At 36.3% G+C, this 27,551-nt stretch overlaps 1 protein-coding gene across 3 annotated transcripts in view; it reads right to left on the bottom strand.

Moving 5' to 3' along the window:
- The window catches only part of RASSF9 (Ras association domain family member 9), a 121,633-nt gene that overhangs the window by 42,293 nt on the left and 51,789 nt on the right, over window positions 1-27,551 (bottom strand). The window contains exon 6 of one of the 3 annotated variants that reach the window (XM_073788369.1): window positions 23,384-23,436. The exons of 1 other annotated variant lie outside the window; for it this stretch is intronic. In XM_073788369.1, coding sequence (XP_073644470.1) covers window positions 23,399-23,436 — 38 coding nt within the window. In that variant the 3' untranslated portion in view covers window positions 23,384-23,398. Of the gene's footprint in view, window positions 1-23,383; window positions 23,437-27,551 lie in introns of those variants that run through there. One more of the 3 variants, XM_019918475.3, reaches the window with a different exon arrangement.

Below are 27,551 nucleotides of genomic sequence, written 5' to 3'. Positions count from 1 at the left end.
GGTATATGCCCAGTAGTGGGATTGCTGGGTCATATGGTAGTTCTATTTTTAGTTTTTTAAGGAACCTCCATACTGTTCTCCATAGTGACTGTATCAATTTACATTCCCACCAACAGTGCAAGAGGGTTCCCTTTTCTCCACACCATCTCCAGCATTTGTTGTTTGTAGATTTTCTGGTGATGCCCATTCTAACTGGTGTGAGGTGATACCTCACTGTAGTTTTGATTTGCATTTCTCTAATAATTAGTGATGTTGAGCAGCTTTTCATGTGCTTCTTGGCCATCTGTATGTCTTCTTTGGAGAAATGTCTATTTAGGTCTTCTGCTTATTTTTGGATTGGGTTGTTTGTTTTTTTGATATTGAGCTGCATGAGCGGTTTATATATTTTAGGAGATTAATCCTTTGTCAGTTTCTTCGCTTGCAAATAATTTTCTCCCATTCTGAGGGTTGTCTTTTCGTCTTGTTTATGGTTTCCTTTACCGTGCAAAAGTTTTAAGTTTCATTAGGTCCCATTTGTTTATTTTTGTTTTTATTTCCATTACTCTATGAGGTGGATCAAAAAAGGTCTTGCTGTGATTTATGTCAAAGAGTGTTCTTCCTATGTTTTCCTATAAGAATTTTATAGTGTTAGGTCTATAATGATGTTTGCTGTGGGTTTGTCATATGTGGCCTTTATTATGTTGAGGTAGGTTCCGTCTATGCCCACTTTCTGTTGACTTTTTATCCTAAATGGATGTTGAATTTTGTCAAAAGCTTTTTCTGCATCTATTGAAATGATCATATGGTTTTTCTTCTTCAATTTGTTAATATGGTGTATCACATTGATTGATTTGCATATGTTGAAGAATCCTTGCATCCCTGGGATAAATACCACTTGATCATGATGTATGATCCTTTTAATGTGTTGTTGGATTCTGTTTGCCAGTATTTTGTTGAGGATTTTTGCATCTATATTCATCAGTGATATTTGGTCTGTAATTTTCTTTTTTTGTAGTATCTTGGTCCAGTTTTGGTATCAGGGTGATGGTGGCCTCATAGAATGAGTTTGGGTGTGTTCCTTCCTCTGCAATTTTTTGGAAGAGTTTGAGAAGGATGGGTGTTAGCTCTTCTCTGAATGTTTAATAGAATTCACCTGTGAAGCCATCTGGTCCTGGACTTTTGTTTGTTGGAAGATTTTTAATCACAGTTTCAATTTCATTACCTGTGATTGGTTTGTTCGTATTTTCTATTTCTTTCTGGTTCAGTCTTGGAAGGTTATACCTTTCCAAGAATTTGTCCATTTCTTCCAGGTTGTCCATTTTATTGGCATAGAGTTGCTTGTAGTAGTCTCTTAGGATGCTTTGCATTTCTGCAGTGTCTGTTTTAACTTCTCCTTTTTCAGTTCCAATTTTATTGATTTGAGTCCTCTCCCTCTTTTTCTTGATGAGTCTGGCTAATGGTTTATCAATTTTGTTTATCTTCTCAAAGAACCAGCTTTTAGTTTTATTGATCTTTGCTATTGTTTTCTTTGTTTCTATTTCATTTATTTCTGCTCTGATCTTTATGATTTCTTTCCTTCTGCTAACTCTGGGTTTTGTTTGTTCTTCTTTCTCTAGTTCCTTTAGGTATAAGGTTAGATTGTTTATTTGAGGTTCTTCTTGTTTCTTGAGGTAGACTTGTATATCTATAAACTTCCCTCTTAGAACTGCTTTTGCTGCATCCCATAAGTTTTGTATCGTCGTGTTTTCATTGTCATTTGTCTCTAGGTATTTTTTGATTTCCTCTTGGATTTCTTCAGTGATATCTTGGTTATTTAGTAACGTATTGTTTGGCCTCCACGTGTTTGTTTTTTTTACATTTTTTTCCCTGTAATTCATTTCTAATCCTATAGCGTTGTGGTCAGAAAAGATGCTTGATATGATTTCAATTTTCTTAAATTTACTGAGGCTTGATTTGTGACCCAAGATCTTATCTATCCTGGAGAATGTTCCATGCACACTTGAGAAAAAAGTGTAATCTGCTGTTTTTGGATGGAATCTCCTATAAAAATTAATTAAATCTATCTGATCTCTTGTGTCATTTAAAGCTTGTGTGTCCTTATTAATTTTCAGTTTGGATGATCTGTCCATTGGTGTAAGTGAGGTGTTAAAGTCCTGCACTATTATTGTGTTACTGTTGATATCCTCTTTTAGAGCTGTTAGCAGTTGCCTTATGTATTGAGGTGCTCCTATGTTGGGTGCATATATATTTATAATTGTTATAGCTTCTTTTTGGATTGATCCCTTGATCATTATGTAGTTTCCTTCCTTGTCTCTTGTAATAGTCTTTATTTTAAAGTCTATTTTATCTGACATGAGTATTGCTACTCCAGCCTTCTTTTGATTTCCATTTGCATGGAATATCTTTTTCCATCCCCTCACTTTCAGTCTGTATGTGTCTCTACGTCTGAAGTGGGTCTCTTGTAGACAGCATATAGATGGGTCTTGTTTTTGTATCCATTCAGCGAGCCTGTGTCTTTTGGTTGGAGCATTTAATCCATTCTTGTTTAAGGTAATTATCGATATGTATGTTCCTATTCCCATTTTCTTAATTGTTTTGGGTTCGTTATTGTAGGTCTTTTCCTTCTCTTATGTTTCCTGCCTAGAGAAGTTCCTTTAGCATTTGTTGTAGAGCTGGTTTGGTGGTGCTGAATTCTCTTAGCTTGTCTGTAAACCTTTTGATTTCTCCATCGAATCTGAATGAGATCCTTTCCAGGTGGAGTAATCTTGGTTGTAGGTTCTTCCCTTTCATCACTTTAAGTATGTCATGCCACTCCCTTCTGGCTTGTAGAGTTTCTGCTGAGAAATCAGCTGTTAACCTTATGGGAGTTCCCTTATATGTTATTTGTCGTTTTTCCCTTGTTGCTTTCAATAATTTTTCTTTGTCTCTAATTTTTGCCAATTTGATTACTGTGTGTCTCAGCATGTTTTTCCTTGGGTTTATCCTGTATGGGACTCGCTGTGCTTCCTTGACTTGGGTGGCTATTTCCTTTCCCACCCAAGTGGGAAGTTTTTGACTCTAATCTCTTCAAATATTTTCTCAGGTCCTTTCTCTCTCTCTTCTCCTTCTGGGACCCCTATAATGCGAATGTTGTTGCATTTAATGTCCCAGATGTCTCTTAGGCTGTCTTCATTTCTTTTCATTCTTTTTTCTTTATTCTGTTCCGTGGCAGTGAATTCCACCATTCTGTCTTCCAGGTCACTTATCCTTTCTTCTGACTCAGTTATTCTGCTATTGATTCCTTCTAGTGTATTTTTCATTTCCGTTATTGTATTGTTCATCTCTGCTTGTTTGTTCTTTAATTATTCTAAGTCTTTGTTAAACATTTCTTGCATCTTCTCGATCTTTGCCTCCATTCTTTTTCCAAGGTCCTGGATCATCTTCACTATCATTATTCTTAATTCTTTTTCTGGAAGGTTTCCTATCTCCACTTCATTTAGTTGTTTTTCTGGGGTTTTGTCTTTTTCCTTCATCTGGTACATAGCCCTCTGCCTTTTCATCTTGTCTATCTTTCTGTGAATGTGGTTTTTGTTCCACAGGCTGCAGGATTGTAGTTCTTGCTTCTGCTGTCTGCCCTCTGGTCAACTTTCTCTTTTTTGTAGTGTCTTTGGTTTTGGTATCAGAGTAATGCTGATCTCATAGGAGGAGTTTGGAAGCATTCCTTTCCCTTGAATTTTTGGGGAGCTTTATTTTATTCTCTCATTTGGAACATATTCCTCTGTCTTCTCATTTTGTTTGACTTTCGCTGTCTCTGAAATTATGCAAAACAGTTACCTATCTGGTCCTGAAGATGTGTCCTTATGTGGGAGCATCTCCATTGTAGCCAGTGGCCTCAGTGAGAGAGCCAGATATGAAGTAAGCATGGGCTGTCTTCTCCTGGGGTCCACTGGCACATGCCACCTTGATAGGAGGTAATTCCAGAGTTGGAGGGGCTAGAGTTAGTGCCAGGTGTGAGCCAGGGGTTTTCCCAGGCTCAGTTGCAGTCACTGCCTTGTCATGGGGCAGGGGCAGGGCCCAAGGAGCTGAAGCCCCACTTCTGAGCTGGCTCCACTTTTCCCCAGTGCACACAAAGCCAGTCTTCACCTTATCAGGGAGCAGTGCTGGAGCAGAAGAGACTGGAGCAGGAGTCCTCTGTGGGCATTGGGATGCACTGGGGTAGTCTTGGAAGGCCAAGCAGAGTACCAGGCAGTTCAGTCTTCTGCCTCTGTCCTGGGACTGAGAGCAAGCAAGCCTGTGCATTCACTCTTCAAGAGCAGTCTCAGTTTCTTACTGCCCTCAGGTAAGCCCCACTTGTTTTCAAACCAGCTAAGGGGGTTTGTCTTCCCAGGGGTGAACCCCAAGGCTAGGTGCCTAATATGGGGCTTGTGCCTCTCACTCCCTAGGGAAGGTTCCCCAAGCCTGTGATATCCTCCTGTTTTTTGGGGTCACCCATAAGGAGTGTGGGTCCCAACTAGATTGCTCCTCCTGCCCTCCTACCAGACATTTTGTGGTTCTTTCTTTATAGCCTCAGTTGTAGAAGAGCCATTCTGCTAGTCTTTATGTCATTTTAAGTGAGAGTTTTTCTATATGTATTTGTATTTTTGATGTATTCGTAGGGGAGGTGAGCTCAGGGTCCTCCTACTCTGCCATCTTTATCCCCCTCTCCTAGCTAGCACATTTCTATCCCTGACACTCTCAGTGTAGGTACTGATTAAGGCTGTGTCCTTGACCATTCATTATTCTCTCCCTATTTATCTGTAGCGATCATATTCTCTACTCTGTTTCAATCATCATTTCAATATAAATGGTTCTTAAAATTTTGTCTCCATTAATTCTATCCATCTGAAATTCCAGACCTTTTAAAATTACTATGTGAATGTGGATTTTTGTTAAGCTCAATTTTGTGACCAAATATTTACACTGTATATCTTGCCATCATGGCAAATTCCACAAAAAAAAACCCACAAAAGTCATTTTTTATCAACTTGGCTCTTACTACTAAATTACATTTTTATGTTAACGATACTAGTGTTCTCTCATGAATTCAATCCTTTTCACATGTTAGTTTGTTTTATTTTATTCCATTATTTTATGCCTGGAGCTGAGCTATTATGGAAGACACAAAAAACAAATGAACTTTGAGCCTTGTCTTAAGGGGTGAACTTGACGATTAACCAGATGTGTAACACTAAATGATAAATTCTCTAGTTATGGGTATGAAAAGCATACAAAGGACGTACATAAATGTCTAACTGAAAACTAAACTGAAGGGTCAGAAGATGCCTCTAATCTCAACCTGTATGATCTCAGAAAAGAGGACCACTGAATTTTGTTTTGAAGTTTGTTAGTTTGTCAGCAAAAAGAGTATGGGAAAAGAAAGAGCTTCCCTGTCAGAAGGAATAGCAATTATGAAGACATGAAGTCACTTGAGCATGAAACATTCTTAACCTAACTCCTACTCTTGCCTTTCCTCCCATAATCAGTTTGTCACAGAGTCTTCTACTCTGACTTCAGGACATTCCTCTCACTCTCTACATTTCCTTTGCTACCACTTGAACTATCATTAAATCTTATGTGGATTTATCTCTTAAATTCTTAACTGATCTCCCTGCATTTCGTCTCTTCTGATTCCAACTCATCCTACACACCAATGTCAGATAACTGTAATTATGTTAGAAACATGAACTGAATTTGGTCTTAAAGTTAGAATTAGAGCTTGTCACTATTCCAATTCAAGAATGGATGTTTGAGTCATTCCCTAAAGTAAAAGAGACAAGAAAAATAAAAGTTTGTATCTTTCTAATGTAACCTGAAGAGAGATAGCTAGATAGACATAGATGATAGATAGATAAATGATAGATAGATGATTGATAGATGATAGATAGATAGATAGATAGATAGATAAAGATACAGAACAGAGGACTGTACCATGAAGCAAAATAAGAAGGGACAGTTTGTTCCAGAGAGTTTAGCAAAAGTCACAGAAAGGAGTTGCCATTTGAAGGGATTCGATGTTTGAGTATAAAAAAAAAAAGAAGAGGAAATAAGAAAAATAAAATCCAGACAGAGCCAAAATCTTGTAGAAAATCACGCAACCATAAATATCTTATATATAAGTTAATATATATCTTGGGAATGATGAGTGACCTGCTTACACTAGGAAATATTATGTGCAAATCTGAATCATTGGGGACAATTTTCAGAGCTCCTAGTAAACTCTAGAGTGAATGCTGAACTTCTTAAGTTGAAATCAAAGGTATTTGTGATGGTTTCAGTGACCTTTTAGTTATCTCTTTCTACTTCTTTATATAACCCATTGTATTACTCAGGGTTTTTCCAGAGAAATAGAATCAATAAGATGTGCATGTATATGTCTGTGTGTGTGTGTGTGTGTGTTTGTATATATATAGAGAGAGATTTTAAGGAATTGGCTCACATCATTATGGAGTGTGACAAATCTAAAATCTGTAGGGTCAGCCAGCAGGATGGAGACCCATGGAAGAATTGGTGTTGTAGTTCAAGTATGAAGGCCATAAAGCTGTAGACCTGGTGTATTAGTCAACCCTGGCTGCAATGACAAATTACCATAGACTGAGTAGCTTAAACAACAGAACTTTATTTTCCCATAGTTCTGGAGGCTGAAAAGTCCAAGATCAAGGTATGGCAGTGATCATTTTCTAGTGAGGGTTCTCTTCTTTGCTGGCAGATGGCCACCTTCTTAATATGTCCTTATAAACTGGAGATATCCTCTCCTCTCCTCTCCTCTCCTCTCCTCTCCTCTCCTCTCCTCTCCTCTCCTCTCCTCTCCTCTCCCCTTCCCTTCCCTTCCCTTCTCTTTCTTTCTCTCTCTCTCCTTCTTCTTCTATAAGGCCACCAATCCTATCGAGTTATCACCCCACCCTTATGACTTTATTACATCCTAAAAGCACTATCTCCAAATACTTTAATTACCTCCTAAAATTACCTTAGTTACCTCTATTTACAAATACAATCACATTGTGGTTTAGGGATTCAAAATATAAATTTTGAAGGGATACATTTCAGTCCATAGAACCTGGGAAGAGGTGATGTTGCAGTTGAACTCTGAAGGCTTCTGCTGATGGAATTCCTTCTTGCTCAGTGGAAACCAATCTTTTGGTCTATTCAGGTCTTCAACGGGTTGGATGAGCCCATCCACATTATGGAGGGAATATGCTTTACTCAAAGTCTACTAATATAAAGGTTAGCTTTATCCAAATATGCTCTCACAGAAACATCTGTAATAATTTTTGAGCAAATATCTGGCACTGTGGTCAAGTTGACACATTAAATTAACCATCACACTCATGTTTCCTCCCAAACTGCTTTCCTCTTTTCTTTGACATGCTTCAAAACATCCTTTCCCCAATGTTTACTCACCTGGAATATATTATTTCCCTACCTCTATTTAGAAAAATTCCACCCATTTGGTAAGATACAGATCAAATGCCATCCCTTTCATAAGGGTTCCTTTGATTATTCCCCAGAAGCAATTACTATACCTTTCTGTTTCAAAGTCTCTAGTAATTTGTAGCATTTGTGGCATGTAGTTCTTATCATAAACAGACATATCATTTGTGTGCTTATATAAGTTTTGTTACTAAATTTTCATCAAGTTTATCTCTGGAGTATCTCAAAAGCAGTATCTTTCACTGTTTCATATCTACTCATAATTCTTATTATTTTCTATTTCCCCATGTTGCCAACAGAGGGACACTGAGTTTCAACTGGGGTTCAGCTCTTCTACTTTGTGGTAGAATAATTAGAGAGATTATGAGAAAAAAAGAGTTGGTGAAGAATCAAATGTATAGCAGGCCTATACTATGATGTGTGAAATGTTTGAAATTACACAGTTATATATGCTTACGTTAGACTATGAGGTAATAAACAATTAAATCATTCTATATAATATCACAGGTGGGTTTTATCAATATTTATGATGTTACAGGTGGGTTTTATCAATATTTAAACACATTTTTTACAGAAAGCTATTTTGATATTCTAGAAGCACAGGAGGAAATATTCTATAACATCACATCTTTTATAATGCAAAATTTTTTAAGTTATCTAAACATGATATATTAGTTTTCTAAGGTTCCCTTAACAAACTGTCACAAACTGAATGGTTTTAAACAAGTGAAATTTATTGTCTCACAGTTTTGGAGCCCAGATGTCCAAAATCAAGATGCCCATACTCTTTCAAGGCTATAGGGGAGAATCTGTCCCATACCTTCTCTTAGCTCTGGTGTCACCAGTAATCATTGGCATTCCTTGGTTTGCAATCATCTCACTCCAGTCTCTGCCTCTGTAGTCAAATGTCATTCTTTTTTTATATCATCATCTTCTTATAATGACACCAGTAATATCTGATTAAGGTCTCAGCCTACTCCATTATGACCTCATCTTAACTAATTATATCTGCAAATAACCTATTTTCAAATAAGGTCACATTCTGAAGTACTGGGGGTTAGGACTTAGACATACCTTTTCAGAGGGCATATTTCAACCCATAAAAATGATCACTTAAGAATGCTTCCTTTTGTGTTCAGAAATATCCTAAAAGATTGATAGACCACATTTTAAAATGACTATCTCAATAGACCTAATAATTATTTGATCAAATTTAAGATCCATTCCTGATTATAAAAACAAAACCAAAGAAAAGGCCAAAAAGGAACTCTTAAAATCTAGGAATGAAAGGATATTGATATTTGCAAAAAAATTATTCTGTTAGAATGTTAAAACAATTAACTAAAGAACTGTTTGAATTCATAATGATGTTGAGTGGATCTTGGACATAAGATAAATATACACAAATTGAATATTTTCATGTATACCACAGAAAACATTTAGAAAATAAGTCAAAAATAACTTTCACAACTAAAGAATAGGCAGTTTCATACATTACTAATATATATGCACCAAGACAAATATATTAAGTTATATATTCCATTTCTTGATAGGAAGACAATATTTAAAAGCTGATGTCAATTCTACATAAATCACACTTTAAGTTTAATATGAAGCAAACTTGACAAAATGATTCTTCAGTGAATTGAATGTTTATGAATAAAAAAAATTACTATCCTCCCCAAATGATGTCCAACATTTTCTGAGGGTTTCTCAGGGTGAGGAATGCTTAAAACAGGTCTCTCACTTTCTTCCTCCAAGCCTCCTTGGTACCCTCCCGCTAACGGTATTGCAAATAAAGCTTATATAGTCATCTCTCTGTGGGACACAACTAAACTCAGCTGGTGACTGCCACTGCTACCACCATTCTGGTCTCCAAGGAGACAATAATCACCTTTTTTCTTCTGTTCCAAGAAGAAAACCAGACCTTGATTTCAACTGAATGACTTACAACTGCTTCTCATTCTAAAATCAAGCTGGTCTTCTTTTACCAACCAAAATATTCAAGTCTTCATACTATAGAATCCAGAAAAAACTTTTACCTGCCCTTAAAGAGAGAAAGATAGTGGCTTTTTATTAACTTCAAGTAAGTATTTATCACCTACTAATTAATACTATTTTACCTGAATGTGTTCAGCTAATATTCTGCCAAGAGCTTTGAGAGATAGAAAAATAAAAGTTAGGGTCCTGTCTTTTAAGTATCGAAAACTTGAGAGTAACATGTAATCACACCTAGAGAAAAATGCAAACAATATATAATTAGTTGCTAAATTGGATGGTATAGAATGTAATTGTAATAAAAGGAGAAGTTAGGCAGGATAATTTCTAACGGGCTTGACAGTCCTTAAATGTTGGGCTCCTGACATTGGTGTACAGGTATTTTAAGGGACAGAAATGACTTATGTAGTTTGAGCATCCCATGTTAATGAAACCATAATTTTCTGAATCTGTTTCAAAGTGGAACTTCTTTCTATAATATTTTCATTAAAGTAACATGGAAATCTGATTGATTATACCCATCTTTTGCTGTACAGTGTGTAGAATCCGTGGTGATTCTGATCATGTGTTAATGCAATGCCCATTATCACATGTAATACTACCTACAGTCTTGTAAGGTGGGAATTACTATCCTTACTTCAAAATTGTTGAAAATGAATCCAGGAAGTTAGAGTAGTTTGCCTAATGCAAACTACTTAGTGGTGCACAAAACTGGTGTAAGTTCCTGGAGTATTCACTAAATGTGAGAGGATAGAGTAATGGGGTAGCCTGAGGCAGGGAGGGGTGAAGTTTTTTATCAAATAGAAAACATTTTTTGGAAAAATAGAATAAATATCCCAGGAATAAATCTGAGTTAGAAGAAGCAAAAAAATAAATGTTTCATATTAAATTTTAAGAAAGGAAAAATAGACAAGGAGTAAGTTAGTGTAAAGAAACAAAACATTATATAGGATAAGTCAAATGGGAAACCATAGGAAATAGTAACATAAGAGAGAAGATAACTCATTCAATATCTGGCCACATCTTATCTCTTCATCCCTATTTCTTACCACTTCTCTTCCAGATAGTCTAGTCAAAATGAGCATTTTTACATGTCCTGCAATTACAAACTCTCTAGACACTGTCCTTTTACTTGTTCTTTTGTATCCAGTACCATCCTAGTCATAATTGTAGATAGTTATTCCTATCATAAAAGGGCTATGCCATGAATAGAGAAAATCAGATTAAAGGAACGCATTTTTGTAAATTAATAATATACTCACAGAAATAAAAAGAAACAGTCTAATGTTAATGCTTACGCTGATAACTGATACTCCATGTTGCATCAAGGAAACAAAGGAACATTGTCCAGAAAAACCTGAATTGCCAGACTAAAAGGAACTACTGAATACTCAGTAGATTCTGAAATTTTATCCTGGGGAAAAAGAGAGGACTCTAAAAACTCAAGAGAGAGAAACAGAATGAAAAAAGGTGATATACAAAGGTGAATGAATGGGAAAGATATAAGGTTTCTGATCTGCCAGATCAGTGAAATGATGCCTTCTAAATACCAAAAGAAAATGATTTGCAACCTAAAATTCTCTACCCAGTCTAGCTATCAATTGAGTAGGAGACTATAACAAAGACATTTGCAAATGTGTTCATTTTTTTTAAAGATAAAAATGACTTTTATGAATATATAAAATAAATCAATGATTTTATTTCACCCATTAATTGATGTTAAAACCAATTCAAATGAGAATTTGAATATATATTTAGAAATGCTAAAATTAATTTGAAGTTATAAAAATTATTAATTCGTATAGAGCAATATGAGGTAATGATTGAAATCATCTTTTCTTTAAGGCAAAATCAATTATCTCTATATGCTAGACAAAACTCATTTGGATTATTACGAAAAAGATGATTTGAATGACTATCAGTTTTCTACACCTTGACTTACACCCCTACACAATTATCAAACAGTTTAGTCAATGGGAAGATTATCCAAGAAATACACTTGTATACGTCAGGCAATTCCTGAAGAGTTTGCTAGAGGATGCCCAGAACTCCACGGAAGGGACATTCAGTAACCTTTTTGTCCTTTTCCAATTCTGTGACATGTTTTCCTGACATGAAAGAAAACTCTCAATTTTAAATTCTTAAGCATTTATGAAGCCAGTGAAAGATAATCTTCAACAAGACAAAGAATGATCCAAGAAAAAAAATAACATGAAGTTTCTGGAGGATAGGTAATTCTTCCAGCTCCATTGCTCCATTGCTGCAGGAGAGCAGAGAAGCTCCAAGATGATAGCCGAGCATCAGTCACAGCAGGAAACCAATCATTAAGAGCAATGTGAAAAAAACATTAAGTGCAATTATATATTATGTATATATGGGATCTCCAGAGGAAATTATTCCCATACTTTGACAGATCGCTTACTGTATTTAGAGAAGGAAAAAAAAAAGCAGTAGATACCCAGAAACTAAGCAAATGAAAAAATGCAATTATTAATGCCAGGGAAAAAACACTATTTTATAAGAAGATAAAAATAAATGTAATACAATGCTTGGATTGATACTAAGGCATATTTATATATCATAATAAAATAATGACTTATTTGATTGATTTAATGCATGCTTATGATGTAACTATACTGGGCTATTGGATGCTGGGGAAATGTGTTGAAATAAGAGGGCTAAAACCATCGTATAATAGGAAGTTAGTAAATGATGTCAAAATATGATAGACTAGGAAATAAAACCTTAACATTACTTTTTAAAAATATGTTTTTTTTTAATGTCTGTAAAAAAATGAATGAAACATTTGAAAATTTGTCTTAGGGGAAGAAGATCTGGGTTGAGTGAGAACTGAAGAATGTGTTCTTCGTTTTCATTAAAAGTCTCAGTTTTATTTGATTTCTCAACTATGTGTATTTATAATATTGACACAATTACAAAATAATTTCCAAAAAATGGACAAATATGTAACTGCACAGCGTGTGTGTGTGGTAGAAACAGGATTAATACAGGTGGCTGAAGTTGGGAAATTATTCTTAGTTGAGGTAATATTTGATTTGGTACCTTTTGAGATTCAGCGTTTTCTTGATGGAAAAAGAGAAGTAAAGGTTTTTCGGTATAGAAAATATCATGTGAGCTGGTCTCTACCATTCAAATAAGTTTACTGAGTTATGGATATAACTGAGTTGTGAATATAATTCTGTATTTAATTATCTCTGACATTTCCAGACTATTTACATAAAATTTATATCTATATATAATGAAATGCATAAAAACTACATAAATTTAATTCCTTGTATCCTTGCTTCATGTGTGTTGCATAGATTTGTAAGTGTCTGCTTTTCTGATGTTCTAATATTTTAACTTGCATTGTTCAGGAGAGAACAAAAAGAAGAATGAATTACATGTGGACTGACATAAAGAACTTCCACATTTTTGTATGGAAAGCAAGTCTTTAATATATGCAAGCATATATTTTCTTATAAGCAGATGTTGACATTAGAAAATAACATGTAATTGAGCACAGATGGTGTGCTTGGCATACTAAAAATGCTTAGGGGAAAGCACTTAGCAGAAAGCACAGATTTTGTTTTCAGTTAGGATTCTTTTGGCTTTAAATATTCCAGATTTCTTTCTCACTTAATGCCTCTTTGCAAAGGGAGTATTCTGAGCCAGTATGAAAATGATAATATACTAAATATTAATGATAGATATAAAAGTGATTGTAATTCCAAATCAACCTCAAAAGAATGATGCTACATAGCGTAAGTGTAAATGGTAATTAACATTAGTATTATGTATAAATTACATATATATCTATTATATCTTTTATTTCCAATTTTTATTATAGTGATATGACTATTACATTCATTTGTATTAGTCATTGAATAAACTAACCTTAAACTTGCTGTGGTGATAGCTTAGTATTTCTGATAATTGTAGTGAATTAAACCTGCAGCAGAATAAAATAGTGTCTACTTTCTCCTATTAATGTTTCCTGTTGAAATGTGTCTAACTACTTAACCAAAATACTAATGATGATAATTGAGGGAAGAAATGGGGGAAAAAAGTAGATAGATAATGGTTTCAAATTGGCATTTGGTATAGCAAAATAATGCTAATTTTCATTTCAAAGTATAATACCAAGACATCCACACCATGTTCACAGCACTGACTTTTAAAAATGTTAAAAGATGTATTTGAAGTTGTTTTCTCCTTATGAAAGAGGAGAGAGGACAGACTACATCACAAATTTCTGGGCTGTGCCCAATTTTTTTGTTCAGTTGAGAAAGGACTTGAATTATTTTATGCCCCAAAGCCATCTCTTCCTCACAAAGGTTTTCCCATTGACTTCAAAGTAAGAGCCACAGGGGTGCATATTAACACTGAAATGGATGAAAAACAGATTCAAAATTTTGAATGAGCATAACAAATTGAAAGGCAGCTAGTAGAAATAATCAGCAGATCAGTCACTGACAGACCATTTGAATCTCTATTATATTAAAGTCAAATGAAAAGGATGAACATAATGTTTTCTGTGAATGTGGAAAATCTGACAGTAGAAATGCCTATTCATAAGAGGGGGAAAAGGAAGCATTTAACTCAGATGCAATGTACCATTACTCTGACAATGAAGCACGCAGGATACTTTATTCTTTGCATCCCATGCTAAATCTCAGGATATGCAAGGATTTTGGCGACTTAACAGTTCTTAATCATTCTCACAGAAAATTTTTAAAAAATAAAGACCCGGTCTTCCCTGGTGGCGTAGTGGTTGGGAGTCCGCCTGCTGATGCAGGGGACGCAGGTTCGTGCCCCGGTCCGGGAGGATCCCGCGTGCCGCGGAGCGGCTGGGCTCATGGGCCATGGCCGCTGAGCCTGCGCGTCCGGAGCCTGTGCTCCGCGACTGGAGGGGCCACGGCAGTGAGAGGCCCACGTACCGAAAAAATAAAGAAAGAAATAAAGACCCGAGAAGAGTTAGATACTCTGGTATTCTCTGAGTATAAGTAAGTTGTTTTGGGGGGAAGGTTTGCCTCATATGAATCTCTTAAGAGTCAAAAGGATAGCATGGAAGATTTATTTTGAAGAGCTTTGATTAAAATTATTTCTATACATTTCAAAGTTTTCTTTTAACTCTGGGTGGAGGATTACTAATTAAATTGACTCATCACATATTTATTGAATATGTTATGATAGTGAACTAGCTGCAGAATAATCAATGGAAAAGTTTTATTCAACAAAATTTGAGGCCATTATAATACTGGAGAACAGAAAGGGTACCATCAACAGAACAAAAATTTTGAAAAATTCCAAAAAACAGCTAATGAGATTGGATAAATTCTTAAATCAGAGCAGAGGAACCTGCAGCTGAAGCCACCAAGAGTAAGTGAGGGATTTCACCCAGTGGAGTTCCGGGTAAGCTCCAAGTTCAGTATCAATTAGTACCAGCTGCAGAAACAGCAATCATTAAAGTGTTCATTAAACTCTATTCTGAACAATTGTTGTCTTCCTTCTCACTGCCATGAAGATAGAAGCGCTATTGACGAGGGATAGATGAAAGAGCAATGTGGTTCCATCTCCTTCACAGTGGTTCTAAACCATGGTGGCATTGTTAGGATTAGATGCGGAGCCTTTACAAAGTACTAATTCTTAGCTTGCCCTCTCCAGATAGTCTGAGTCTATTGGTTTTTGCAGGACCCAGAAGTCAGTATTTTTGATAAATTTCCCAGATAGAAATTTTTTACAGTTTGGTCACTGGTGAATCCCCAGCATCTAGAACAGTTCCTAACACAGTAGGAACTCAATAGATGTTTGCAGAGTGAATGGATAAATGAATGAGAATGATTGCCTTTAAGAAAAATATTAATAACTAGATAGTTGTATATAATTGAAAGATAAGGTCACAGTTCTAAAGAAAAAAACAAGTGATCATAGATTTTACACACAATTGAATGATCAATAAAATGTAAGAAAAACAAAAGTAAGCATGTTTTGAAATATGCATACACAATTTACTACCAAAGCAAACTATGTGAAAGCACGACTCAAGGTCATACTATAAGCAAATAAATAAGAAATCCAAGCAGTAGAGCACAGGATATAAGTAGCATTTGAGTACAACACAGATGTAGTAAATAAAATCTGAAATAATTAAAAGAGAACCCAGTAGACCTTGCCACCTGGAAGATTCTCATTACTGCAGGGAATACTTTCTTTATTTGATCTCCAATCACACTACTGGTTTTATAGTGAATAACTTTATAAATAAATTTTAAATGCTGTTTATTACACTTGAATTATTTAATCAAATCAAGCCATAAATATTTAATAAAATTACCAAATAAAATATAACCGTTAATAGCTGTAGTATGAAATATACTTGGTCTTCATCACTGGTTCCTGACACAGGCACTCCTAAAACCCTTGAGATTCCCTGCATGATGGGAATGTCTTTTGTTATTCTTAAGGAACCCCATTTGATCACACTTGAGTTTATGCTAATGAGGTGACTAAGGGGGTGTCCCTAGATAGCCTCGGGGTGGCACTGATCACCAGAGTAAGTAATCTGAGGGCTGGAACTTTCAGCTCCACCCACCAGCCTCCAGGAAAGGAGGTAAAAGGGGCTGGAGATTAAGCTCAATAAAAGCTCTTGAATAACAGCATTTGATGAGCTTCCAAATTGATGAACATTTTCACATGCTTGCTCCTGTGCTGGGAACCCTTCAGACCCTGCCCTGTGTACCTCTTCATCTGGCTGTTTATCTGTATCCTTTAAAAATAAATCAGGAAATGTCGTAAAGTGCCCTTCTGATTTCTGTGAGCTGCTCCAGCAAATTATTGAACCTAAGGACGGAGTTGTGGGAACCCCCGACTTATAGTGGATTTAAAACAGTACTTCAGTCAGAAGTATGGGGGCCAGGACTTTGGACTAGCATCTGAAGTGGGGAGCCATATGTGGGACTGAGCCCTTAAGCGGAGCTAGAATTGAATTGAATTGTTAAACACTCAGTTGTTATCAGGTGAATCAGAGGATTGCTTGTTGATTTTGGAACAATATTTTGGCCTGGCTTCTTTCACTCAGTATAATTATTGTAATACTCTAAAGTTATATAGTATGTATCAGTAGTTCATTCCTTTTTATTGCTGAGTACTGCTTCTTTGTAGAGAGATACAATCATTTATCCATTCACCTGTTGATCAACACTTAGATTGTTCTTCATTCTGGGCCTTTACAAATAAAGCTGCTATGAACATTCATACACAAGTTTTTGTATAGTCATAAGCTTTCACCTCTTCTGCGTAAATACCTAGGAGTGCAAAGTCTGGACCACATGGCAGGCGAATGTTTAACTTTTTTAGGAAACTGTCAAACCGTTTTCCATTTTGTATCCTACCAGCAGTGTGTGGGAGTTTTAATTCCTTTGCATCCTTGACGATATGGTCAATTGTGTACATGTGTTTAAGTTTAGCTATTCTCATGAGTGTGTAATAGTATCTCACTGTTATTTTAATTTGCATTTTCCTGATGATTAATGATGTTGAGCATTTTTTCATACAGTTATTTTTTAAAGTTGTCTTCTTTGAGGCAGTGTCTGGTTAAATAATTTTGGTTTTGTTCCTTAATTGGGATGTAAAATAGTGTTTTAAAGATTCCTCTCAGGTGCTTCAAGTTCTTAAGAATTTTTAAATTTTGTCTTTTCATTCCGATAATGACTTAAAAATTAGTGCGGTTGTATTATGTTTCATTAGGACGACAGTGTATAACAAAATTCTGCCAAGCAATTTCAACTCCTGCATTTCCAGTTGTGTGCATAAAGAATTATCCAGAGCTACAGAGAAGCAAATAGTTGCCTATTTAATGATCAAATACTTGTGCAGAATGATTGATGCCAGGCAATCTACATTGCATTATTGCTTTTACCCTCTGGAATCTTAAGATTTTTTTGCATCAACTTTTCTCTAATTAATCAATTCATATAAGCAAATTGACTTTGATATTCTGTATTTTTTCTAGATTTTTCTTCCTTATGTCTTAATATCCTCCATTCTACTTACCACATACAAAAAAAAAAGACATTTTTAAAAAGTCTCTTCTTGCTAGCTTAGGAGAAGAAAATCTCTTCAGAACTACATTTCTTTTGCTTTATGATCAAGGAGCATGTAAGATTTGCCACATTCCTCCCATTTATTTTTGTCTTTTTAACATGGAACCACAAAATTATTAACATGAAAAAGTGGGACTTTTGTTTATGAAGATATATACTGTTACTGTGTACCAACACCTTTTTTTCTCTAGGTCAACATTGGCACATGTCAATTTAAATATTTTAACATCACCCTTCAGCTGATAGGTGTTGAGGTACAGGAAGGAGAGGTGAGAAAGGCACATGGGCTTAGTTGCCCCGCAGCATGTGGGATCTTAGTTCCCCAACCAGGATCAAAACCACGTCCCCTGCATTGGAAGGCGGATTCTTAACCACTGGGCCACCAGGGCAGTCCCATGGAAACTTGTTAATCATAGGTTAAGGGCAAACAAGAAGAGAGGGAACCGGTCAGAATGGCCATCATCAAAAAATCTACAAACAATAAATGCTGGAGAGGATGTGGAGAAAAGGGAACCCTCTTGCACTGTTGGTGGGAATGTAAATTGATACAGCCACTATGGAGAACAGTATGGAGGTTCCTTAAAAAACTAAAAATAGAACTACCATATGACCCAGCAATCCCACTACTGGGCATATACCCTGAGAAAACCATAATTCAAAAAGAGTCATGTACCACAATGTTCATTGCAGCTCTATATACAATGCCAGGACATGGAAGCAACCTAAGTATCCATTGACAGATGAATGGGTAAAGAAGATGTGGCACATATATACAATGGAATATTACTCAGCCATAAAAAGAAACGAAATTGAGATTTGTAGTGAGGTGGATGGACCTAGAGTCTGTCATACAGAGTTAAGTAAGTCAGAAAGAGAAAAACAAATACCGTATGCTAACACATATATATGGAATCTAAAAAAAAAAAAAGGTTCTGAAGAACGTAGGGGCAGGACAGGAATAAAGAGGCAGACATAGAGAATGGACTTGAGGACACAGGGAGGGGGAACGGTAAGCTGGGACGAAGTGAGAGTGGCATGGACATATATACACTACCAAACGTAAAATAGATAGCTAGTGGGAAGCAGCCGCATAGCACAGGGAGATCAGCTCTGTGCTTTTTGACCACCTAGAGGGGTGGGATAGGGAGGGTGGCAGGGAGGGAGACACAAGAGGGAAGAGATAAGGGGACATATGTATATGTATAACTGATTCACTTCGTTATAAAGCAGAAACTAACACACCACTGTAAAGCAATTATATTCTAATAAAGATGTTAAAAAAAAAGAGGGAGAATCTTGTAAATCATTTAACTTATTCATTCTTTCCACAATTATATGTTTAACATTAGGTACTATGCTACATGCTGATGATACAAAGGTGAAAGAAGACATGGGCCTTGCCTTGGTAGAACTTTTACAACATGCATGTTGCATATGTGTAAAATAACATTTTTCAGGCTACATGTATTTGTAGAATTTGTAGATGCACTAACTGTGACTAGATGATTTCCCTGTTTTGGCTAATCAAGGAGAGAAATAGTAGAGAGTCATCTTTCCTCTGTGCCTAGAGATTGGAATTTTGATCATCATAGACTTGCATTCACAGACTTCATTAAGAAATAGTAAACCTTCCTTCTTCATTAAGAATAGTATTTGAGGGCTTCCCTGCTGGCGCAGTGGTTGAGAGTCCGCCTGCCGATGCAGGGGACACAGGTTCATGCCCCGGCCCGGGAAGATCCCACATGCCGTGGGGCGGCTGGGCCCGTGAGCCATGGCCGCTGAGCCTGCGTGTCCGGAGCCTGTTCTCCGCAACAGGAGAGGCCACAACAGTGAGAGACCCGCGTATCGCAAAAAACAAACAAACAAAAAAAACCTAGTGTATACAAATCATTCATAATAGAAATTTAATTGATTTGATTACAGTCTAACAAATTGTTTATTCTGAATTACTTTCGTTTTTACCTACTCTTTCACTTATTTGTATTATTTTCTTAAGTTTAAAATTCTCTTGTTATACTCTCAGTTTGTTTTTTACTTTGTGATTTATGCTTAAATTTACAAGCTATTTCAGACAAAATGAAGCAAATTCTGTGGTCTCTGTTTAATTTGTCCTATTGGCAAAATAAAAATTGTATCCTAATATGACCTATGTGCCTCTCACACTTGTTCAAAGAATTGAAGGATGCCTTATACCCTGTTACTTCACTCCACCCTATATTTCTGCTGTCATTACCACTCACTCATTTTATTATTGCCTTGTTTCAACATGTTGCCCAACTACCCCTTTTACACCTGCCTGTGTTCTCTGTCACATTAATTTAATACCCAGAATGTTATCCCTTTCTCATATTAACCATTTTATTTTTCAGATCAGATAAACTGTTATTTCTAATGATTTTTGTAGTCCCATTTCCAAATCGATGGAAATTATTATGAAATTAAAACATCATTTTGTGCCCATATGGAAGAGGACATTTTTTTGAAAGTACAATGCTTTGTAAAGCTACACTAACATGTATCAGATACTTCGTGTCCTAATTACCATACCCTTAATGAAAAGTGGCTGTTTTGTAAAAAATGAAAAAAACCACATATAGCAGAAATTCATTAAAAATTAAAATTTATGGGAAGTTTTCAGTTAATAGAGTGAATCAAATTGATACCCAACATTTATAGAAAGGAGGCAAAAATAAGCAAATAATCCTTTTATCCAAAAAAAATGTAAGTCCTCTGTATACCAGAAATAATAGTACATTATAACCATTTTTATCATAGAAAAAATGTACTAGTTCCTTTGAGGAAGCATCCTTTGTCCAGAAAATTTCACTTATGGGCTTCTGAATAGAGCTGTTTAACTTTATTCACAGGTTCATACTATTAACTCCTCTCCAACTACTCTCTACTGTTTAACTATTTCACTCTCCATGTCCTTTATTGTATAATGCTTAACATTCCTTAAGTATTTTTTATTTCATGTACTGTTTCTCAAAGTAGATTAACTGATTTGACATCATCTTATATTTCTTTTTTATATAAATCTAGGTCCAATATTGATACCTGGTTGAGATCTGCTACAGCCTCCTTCAGTAACAAAATACTTATAAATTTGTACGAAAAAATAGATTTTAATGTGATTTTTATATTTGATAAGACCCTGGGCCACAAACATGGAATTAGCAATAACAGAAAGATGAGTCAAGCATGACTGTAGTTTTCAGCTTTGGTAATTGAGTCCCTTATGTTTAGAGACTGGGAAGGGGCAAAAGTAGGTGATTTGGGAGAAACATGCATAGGAGGAATAATAGATGTGCAGGTGCAAATAATGAGAGTAGATTTGGCTTGATAAGCTTCAGGTGCCTGCATTACTGTCAGGTGGTAATGATTAATAGGTAGTAGGAAATATAAGTGTAGCAACAGGGTGATGAAATAGGTTTGGTAAGACCTAGTTATTTGAAGTGACTGGATTGGATGAAATCCATTGGGAGAATGCTAAAAAAGAAGAAAGAGAAAGGAAGGAAAGAAGGAAGGGAGAGAGAGAGAGAGGGAGGGAGGAAGGTAAGGAAAACAATGACTAGCTCAGGAATCTGACTGTGAAACTAGTGGTCAGTTATTTTAAGGCCAGATTAGTAGGCATAAGCCTAAAGGAGGGCACAAAATAACACATGTAATCCATGAATAAAAGAAAAAAGGGTATATACGCATGATTTATAGTTTGTGAACAGAGTCTGAGACTCAAGGTTTCTATCCAGGAATGTAGGAGAAGTGATTCACAAACATTCTGATGGACCATGGGAACCATCAAGTTTATCTTCCACAATTGCTAACTGCCTAGCTATGAAAATTTTTGAATTCAGGATTCAAGAATTCCAACTAATGAATGGACTTGGGTAGGAGATAGAAAACTCAGTCAAAAATAGGCTTAGGCAATAAGGACTATGAAAATAGTTATCAGGAAAACAGGTTCATGTACAGGGATTAGTTAATAAGAAACTTTAGTGCAAATGCAAAGTAAGAATCCAGCAGGAGTGCCTATAAAACCACTGTACATTCTCAATATTTTCCCTTGTGTCTAGGTTGGGGCTCTTAAAAGTAGAGGCAAATAAAGTCATTTCAGCTGACGTCTATGGAGGTGGGAAACCAGGTTTATTCACTCAAACACAGCCCCCCACCCCCCCCACCCCCCGCCAAAGGGAAAAGAGCAGGCCAGGCAGGCTCACCCAAAAATCGGGTGTAGGGTCTCAGGCTCAGCTCCTTTCAGGTTCTCCAATCAAATTATCACTCTTCTTCCACGGAGTAGGATTGAAAGGCAAAGAGTGCAACTCCAGGGAAGTCCCTCCACATTGAAACATGAGAATTGAGGATAAAGTAACCTCCCCTAACAGAACACTTAAGGTTTGTAGTCTCTCTACCCCTTCTTCCAGGAGTTACTGCTAAAGATAATGAGAAAGTGCTCATTTCTCTGGGTTCCTTTTTTTTTTTTTTTTTTTTTTTTTTTTTTTGCGGTACACGGGCCTCTCACTGCTGTGGCCTCTCCCGTTGCGGAGCACGGGCTCCAGATGCGCAGGCTCAGCGACCATGGCTCATGGGCCCAGCCGCTCCGCAGCATGTAGACTCTTCCCAGACCGGGGTACGAACCCGTGTCCCCTGCATCGGCAGGCGGACTCTCAACCACTGCGCCACCAGGGAATCCCACTCTGGGTTCCTTTTTTAAAAGCTTTCTCTCTCCCGCTCCTCCCTCTCCTCTCTGTAATAGAACAAAGATTCCTCCCTTTCTGGGCCTTGTGCCAGGCAGTTTAGGGTGCTTGCCATCTTCCACATTAGGGCTAAGAACAGACCAAGGCAGTTAAGATTTTGATGAGTAAGAGGCTACATCTTGCTACCCTGCCCTAATAATTCACTAGAGTATGCCAAAGAAGAGGTTAGCATTAGTAAGAGAATTGCTCATCTTATACTTGTTTCATTCTGATAGTAGAATAGGATTTTTCCCTTTTCTTCATTACTTTTCAAGCATAAAATCTGAAAAAAACTGATAACTTTTCCTCAACTCAAGAGAGGGGAAAGTGGGGTATAAGCAGATAAATGAGGGCCAGCCTCGGAGGGAACTGGGCTGGGGATTTCCTGTCCTTCCAAACTTCCAGGGTATAGTTAGGTGGTTTGTATTTACGTCTGCCAAATCTCCTCTCACCAGAAAGAAGGTTAAGTCTACTCCCTATCCTGTAATTATGGTTTTTGGTTCTGAATTTTTGATTGAGGCCCCCAGGTAGTGTTTTTGCTGGCACAGATCTCTTCCTACCTAGAGCTTTGGGTGGGTCCATCCCACTATGTTGGAGGTATTTATCCTTTTTTTTTTTTTTTTTTCTTTTAAGTTCCTTCAGCAGCCCTCTCAGCAGCTCTGTTCACTTTAAATTGTATTAGGAAAATTAAAGAGAATATCTTTTCAATACAAAAAACATTGTGAAGAAATTCTGAAAAATAAGTTTATTGGATTTCAACCCAGTGTTCTACACTGATTATTTTTTAGCTTCTCTATATAGCATTTTATTCAGAAGTCTTTAATAAATTAAATTACCTAGGCTGTTAATAATTCTAGAGATTATATCAGAAGCTGCGACATTTTCTCCTGCCACATTGTGCTACAATTAGTCTTTTATCAGCTTCATAATTTATGACTATTTTTTTCACACAGTCTTTTAAATTTTTCCGAAAATTGGTTTCCTTCTTTGTAAGCTTCTCTTTATTTTTAATAATATAATTTGCTTTCTGTGGTTTGGAATGACATCATACCAATGGAAATTATCATATTAGACAAGAATATTAAAATTACATTTTATTGTAAGTCATTGAAAATGTTCATAGACAAATAGAAATGATCAGACACTTACCATTTTTGCACTATAAAACGTAAGTCCTACAAAGGAGATAATGAAAATAAAATAAATAGTGATTAAATTATGAATAATTAAGTGAACCAAAGGAAAATATGTAAAATTAGATTATCTACTCTTATTCCACATACATATGTTGATATAAAATGATGTTCCTTTATTTTTCACCAAACTCAGTGCTTTGCAATGATTGCCTCTATTGTTTTGATATTACATTAGTGCTGGTAGCATTTAGGATTTTGTTTGTTTATGTATCAGACCTATTCACAGTGGCTAAAACAAATAGGCAATTGAGGTCAGTGCAGCTGCTTAATGAAATCATCAAGGACCAACACTCATCCTGGCTTCCTGATCTACCGTCCTTAGCATATAATTTTGGACACTGCTCCACTTCCAGGGAATTTGATCTTATTTCAGGCAGAAAAGAAGGGCAAAAGGCAGGGCAACTCAGTCTGTCCTACGAAGAGACCTCTACTTATAACCTTGGCTGGAACGCAGCAACCCCAGACCCCTTGCAGTTATTTTTAAACATGTGTTTTAACCAAATAAAAGTGGGGCTCTCTTAGGCCTTCCTCAAAAACACAAGAAAAATCTCAAACAAACAACCTAACCTAATTAGAAAAAGAAGAATAAACAAAACCTAAAGTCAGTAGAAGGAAGGAAATAATAAAGATCAGAAAGGAAATAAATAATATAGAGATTAAAAAAACAATAGAAAAAGTCAATAAAACCAAGAGCTGTTTGTTCGAAAGGATAAACAAGATTGACAAACCTGTGGCCAAGCTCACCAAGAAGAAAAGAGAGAGAACACAAACAAAATAAGAAATGAAAAAGGAGACAAAACAACTGATATGCAGAAATACAAAAAACCATAAGGGAATACTATGACTAATTATTTGCCAACAAATTCGACAACCTAGAAGAAATGGACAAGTTTCTAGAAACATATAGCCCACCAAAATTGAATCAAGAAGAAATAGATAATTTGAACAGACCTATCACTAGAACTGAAATAGAATCTGTAATTTAAAAGCTCCCTACAAACAAAAGTCCAGGACCAGATGACTTCATAGGTGAATTCTACCAAACATACAAAGAAGAATTTATACCAGTCTTTCTCAAACTCTTCCAAAAAATTGAAGCGGAGGGAACACTCCCAAGGACATTCAATGAAGCTACCATCACCCTGACACCGAAACCAAAAACACCACCAAAAAAAAAATTACAGGCTAAAAGCAGGGCTGTCTTAGTAAGAAAATAATATATTTGCCATTGCATTTCTTTCTGACAGAAATAGGTTACAACACTATAATGATTGCAGGAGTTTTCAAAATTAGAATGCTTAAGATTCAACTAGAATGTTTATCAGAGGTAGATTTCAAGTCCTCAAAAGGAGAGACTCATTCAGTAGGGGAGAGTCATCTCAGTTAATTCTGATACAGATGGTTCACAGACCATTCTTTGAGAAATGCTAGTAAATTCTAGAAAAGTTCATTGAAGATCCTTTCCATTACTATTAGTGGAGTTCAAAGATAATTGGTGTTTAATTTATTTGAACTTTTTGCTTCATCTTCTTGTAATTTTATTCTTTTACTTCTAATATTTTCTATCTTTTTCTTTATTTCTATATATGAGACTATCTGTTATTGCAAACCTTGTCATTTCTAATAATAATAATGATTAAGTGAACTTAATTACTTTTCTATCTTCATTGATTCTTTTTTTTTAACACATTTATTAATTTATTTTTGGCTGCATTGGGTCTTCGTTGCTGTGCAGCACTTCTCGTTGCAGTGGCTTCTCTTGTTGCGGAGCACAGGCTCTAGGCGTGCGGGCTTCAGTAGTTGTGGCACATGGGCTCAGTAGTTGTGGTGCACAGGCTTAGTTGCTTCACGGCATGTGGGATCTTCCTAGACCAGGGCTCGAACCCGTGTCCCCTGCCAGATTCTTAACCACTTCACCACCAGGGAAGTCCTGATTCTTGAAACATAAACAGTCTGGAAACTGTTATATGCTTTTGGGAATAAACTCTAGATGCATTACTTAAGGTAAATTTTGAGACATATTTAAAGATGGCAACATATTGAGACTTTTTCAAGTTTGAGAGTATGCAAGCATCAAATCCTCAGAACTGCTGTGAAAGAAGACTCCTTTTCTATCTCTTCCCTTTGATTCTGGTACTGATTTTAGCAAATATCTTTCATAGCCTTCCATTGACTAGAATGTGATCTACCTTAAAAGAAGCAAAGGAGCTTAGTAGCTGTAAATTACTAAGCAGTTCCACCCTCCTTGCTCATATTCAGTGATGAGCTAGAGCAGGCTTGTGCCAGCTAATTGGAGGCAAGTGTCAACACCTATTTCCAACTCCATGCTCAATGACGTCAGCTTGGTAGTTTGAAATTGGCCTTCCTGGGTATATTTTACACCACAGAAATTGGCAAATGCTACAAATTAAGTTTTTGCTTTGTTTTTACTAGAACATTACTGCTTATAAATTTACCTGACTTTCCTCAGCTTCAACCCCTCAGAAATTTGAGTTTTGTTTTACATAGCTAAGAGGTAGGGCTGAAGGAAGAAAGAAAAGAAAAAGGAAGGAAGGAAAGTGGGAGAAAGGAAGGAAGGATGGAAGAAAAAGAGATTTGGTGAAATCAATCAAAATCTGGGCCTCCTTTGTTCTCAATTTCATTCAAAATTTTTTAAAAAAATGAATTAGAGTCTGAGGATCTGAAATAGAATCCTTTTTTTTTTTTTTTTAGCGGTACGCGGGCCTCCCACTGTTGTGGCCCCTCCCGTTGTGGAGCACAGGCTCCGGATGCGCAGGCCCAGCGGTCATGGCTCACGGGCCTAGCCGCTCCGCGGCATGTGGGATCTTCCCGAACCGGGGCATGAACCTGTGTCCCCTGCATCGGCAGGCGGACTCTCAACTGCTGCGCCACCAGGGAAGCCCTAGAATCCTTCTTAATAAAATTAAATTAAAAACATTTTTTTCAATACCATACTAGTTTCTACTAAAAAATCCTTGGTTACATTAAAATTGTTTTACTCATCCATCTCCAGATGAAGAATCTAGGCATTTTTGAAGGACAGGATAGGAAGAAAGGTGTGGAATAGCTCTAGAACAGTCATATAAATCATTTACTGTGTTCTGTAGGATACAGATTATGGGTTGCTGAGACCATCACAATGGAAGGTACGGATTTGCTTATAAAAAAGTAGAAAGTCAGAACTGAGTCAGCTCTCAAAGAACACTACAGAATGTTGTCCTGTAAAATGCTACCAAGACAAGCTGCATGGTTAGGCAGCCTCCACACAACCTGTTTTTGCAAGATGCCCTTGACTGATGCATAGAGCCAGCTATCCTTAAAACAACACAGCAACACAGTATGATAATAGTGAAGAAATAATTTTGTAATTGCTTTTGTTGTGGCAGTTCTATGGAATCCTCAAGGCAAACTGCATACTTTGAAATGGGATGAACTACTAAGTTAGTAGTCCAAAAACAACAGTCCCACCTAGGTCATTGATTAATGACATGCAATACATGCACTCTGGTTAAGTTTGTATTTTGCAAGTCAATCTAAATAAGTCTGGCACACCACGTAATAGACTTGAAAAAAGATCTCGACTAAGGACATGAACTTTGGGAAGACAGATATACCAAGAGTCATTGTAAAGAATGCAGTCACCATCCCTTCCAAAAGAATCCAGGATTACAGTTTAAAATAACAGAAATTCTGAAATAGGTATTTTATGAACAGACAAGGCAGTCATAAGACTCTGTTAGCTGTGTATACATACATATTAAATGTTCTTATTTTGCTTCTAATTTTTAGTTAAATCTGTCACAGTATCTGTCTGGTTCCATTCACTTTTACCTATATACACCATGAAAGACATTTTTCTAATTGATATTAATATTATTAATATTATCAAATGTTCTTCTCAAAAATTTTATACCAAACTATTGAACTAAAAGTGATTAAGTCCACCCAATCTCATGTGTATTAAATATTCACTTGGTAAAAACCTAACTCAAAGTAGAGAAAGTTTTAAAATAGGCCAATTTCACAATAACTGAGGACAGGTGTGGAGGTGACAGAGGCGTAAGGGTGGATCTAGGGCTCACACATTGTCCTTA

The sequence above is a fragment of the Tursiops truncatus genome, chromosome 11 (genome assembly GCF_011762595.2).
Source record: "Tursiops truncatus isolate mTurTru1 chromosome 11, mTurTru1.mat.Y, whole genome shotgun sequence".
NCBI classification, from domain to species: domain Eukaryota; kingdom Metazoa; phylum Chordata; class Mammalia; order Artiodactyla; family Delphinidae; genus Tursiops; species Tursiops truncatus.
This window is presented reverse-complemented; position numbering and strand designations above follow the sequence as displayed.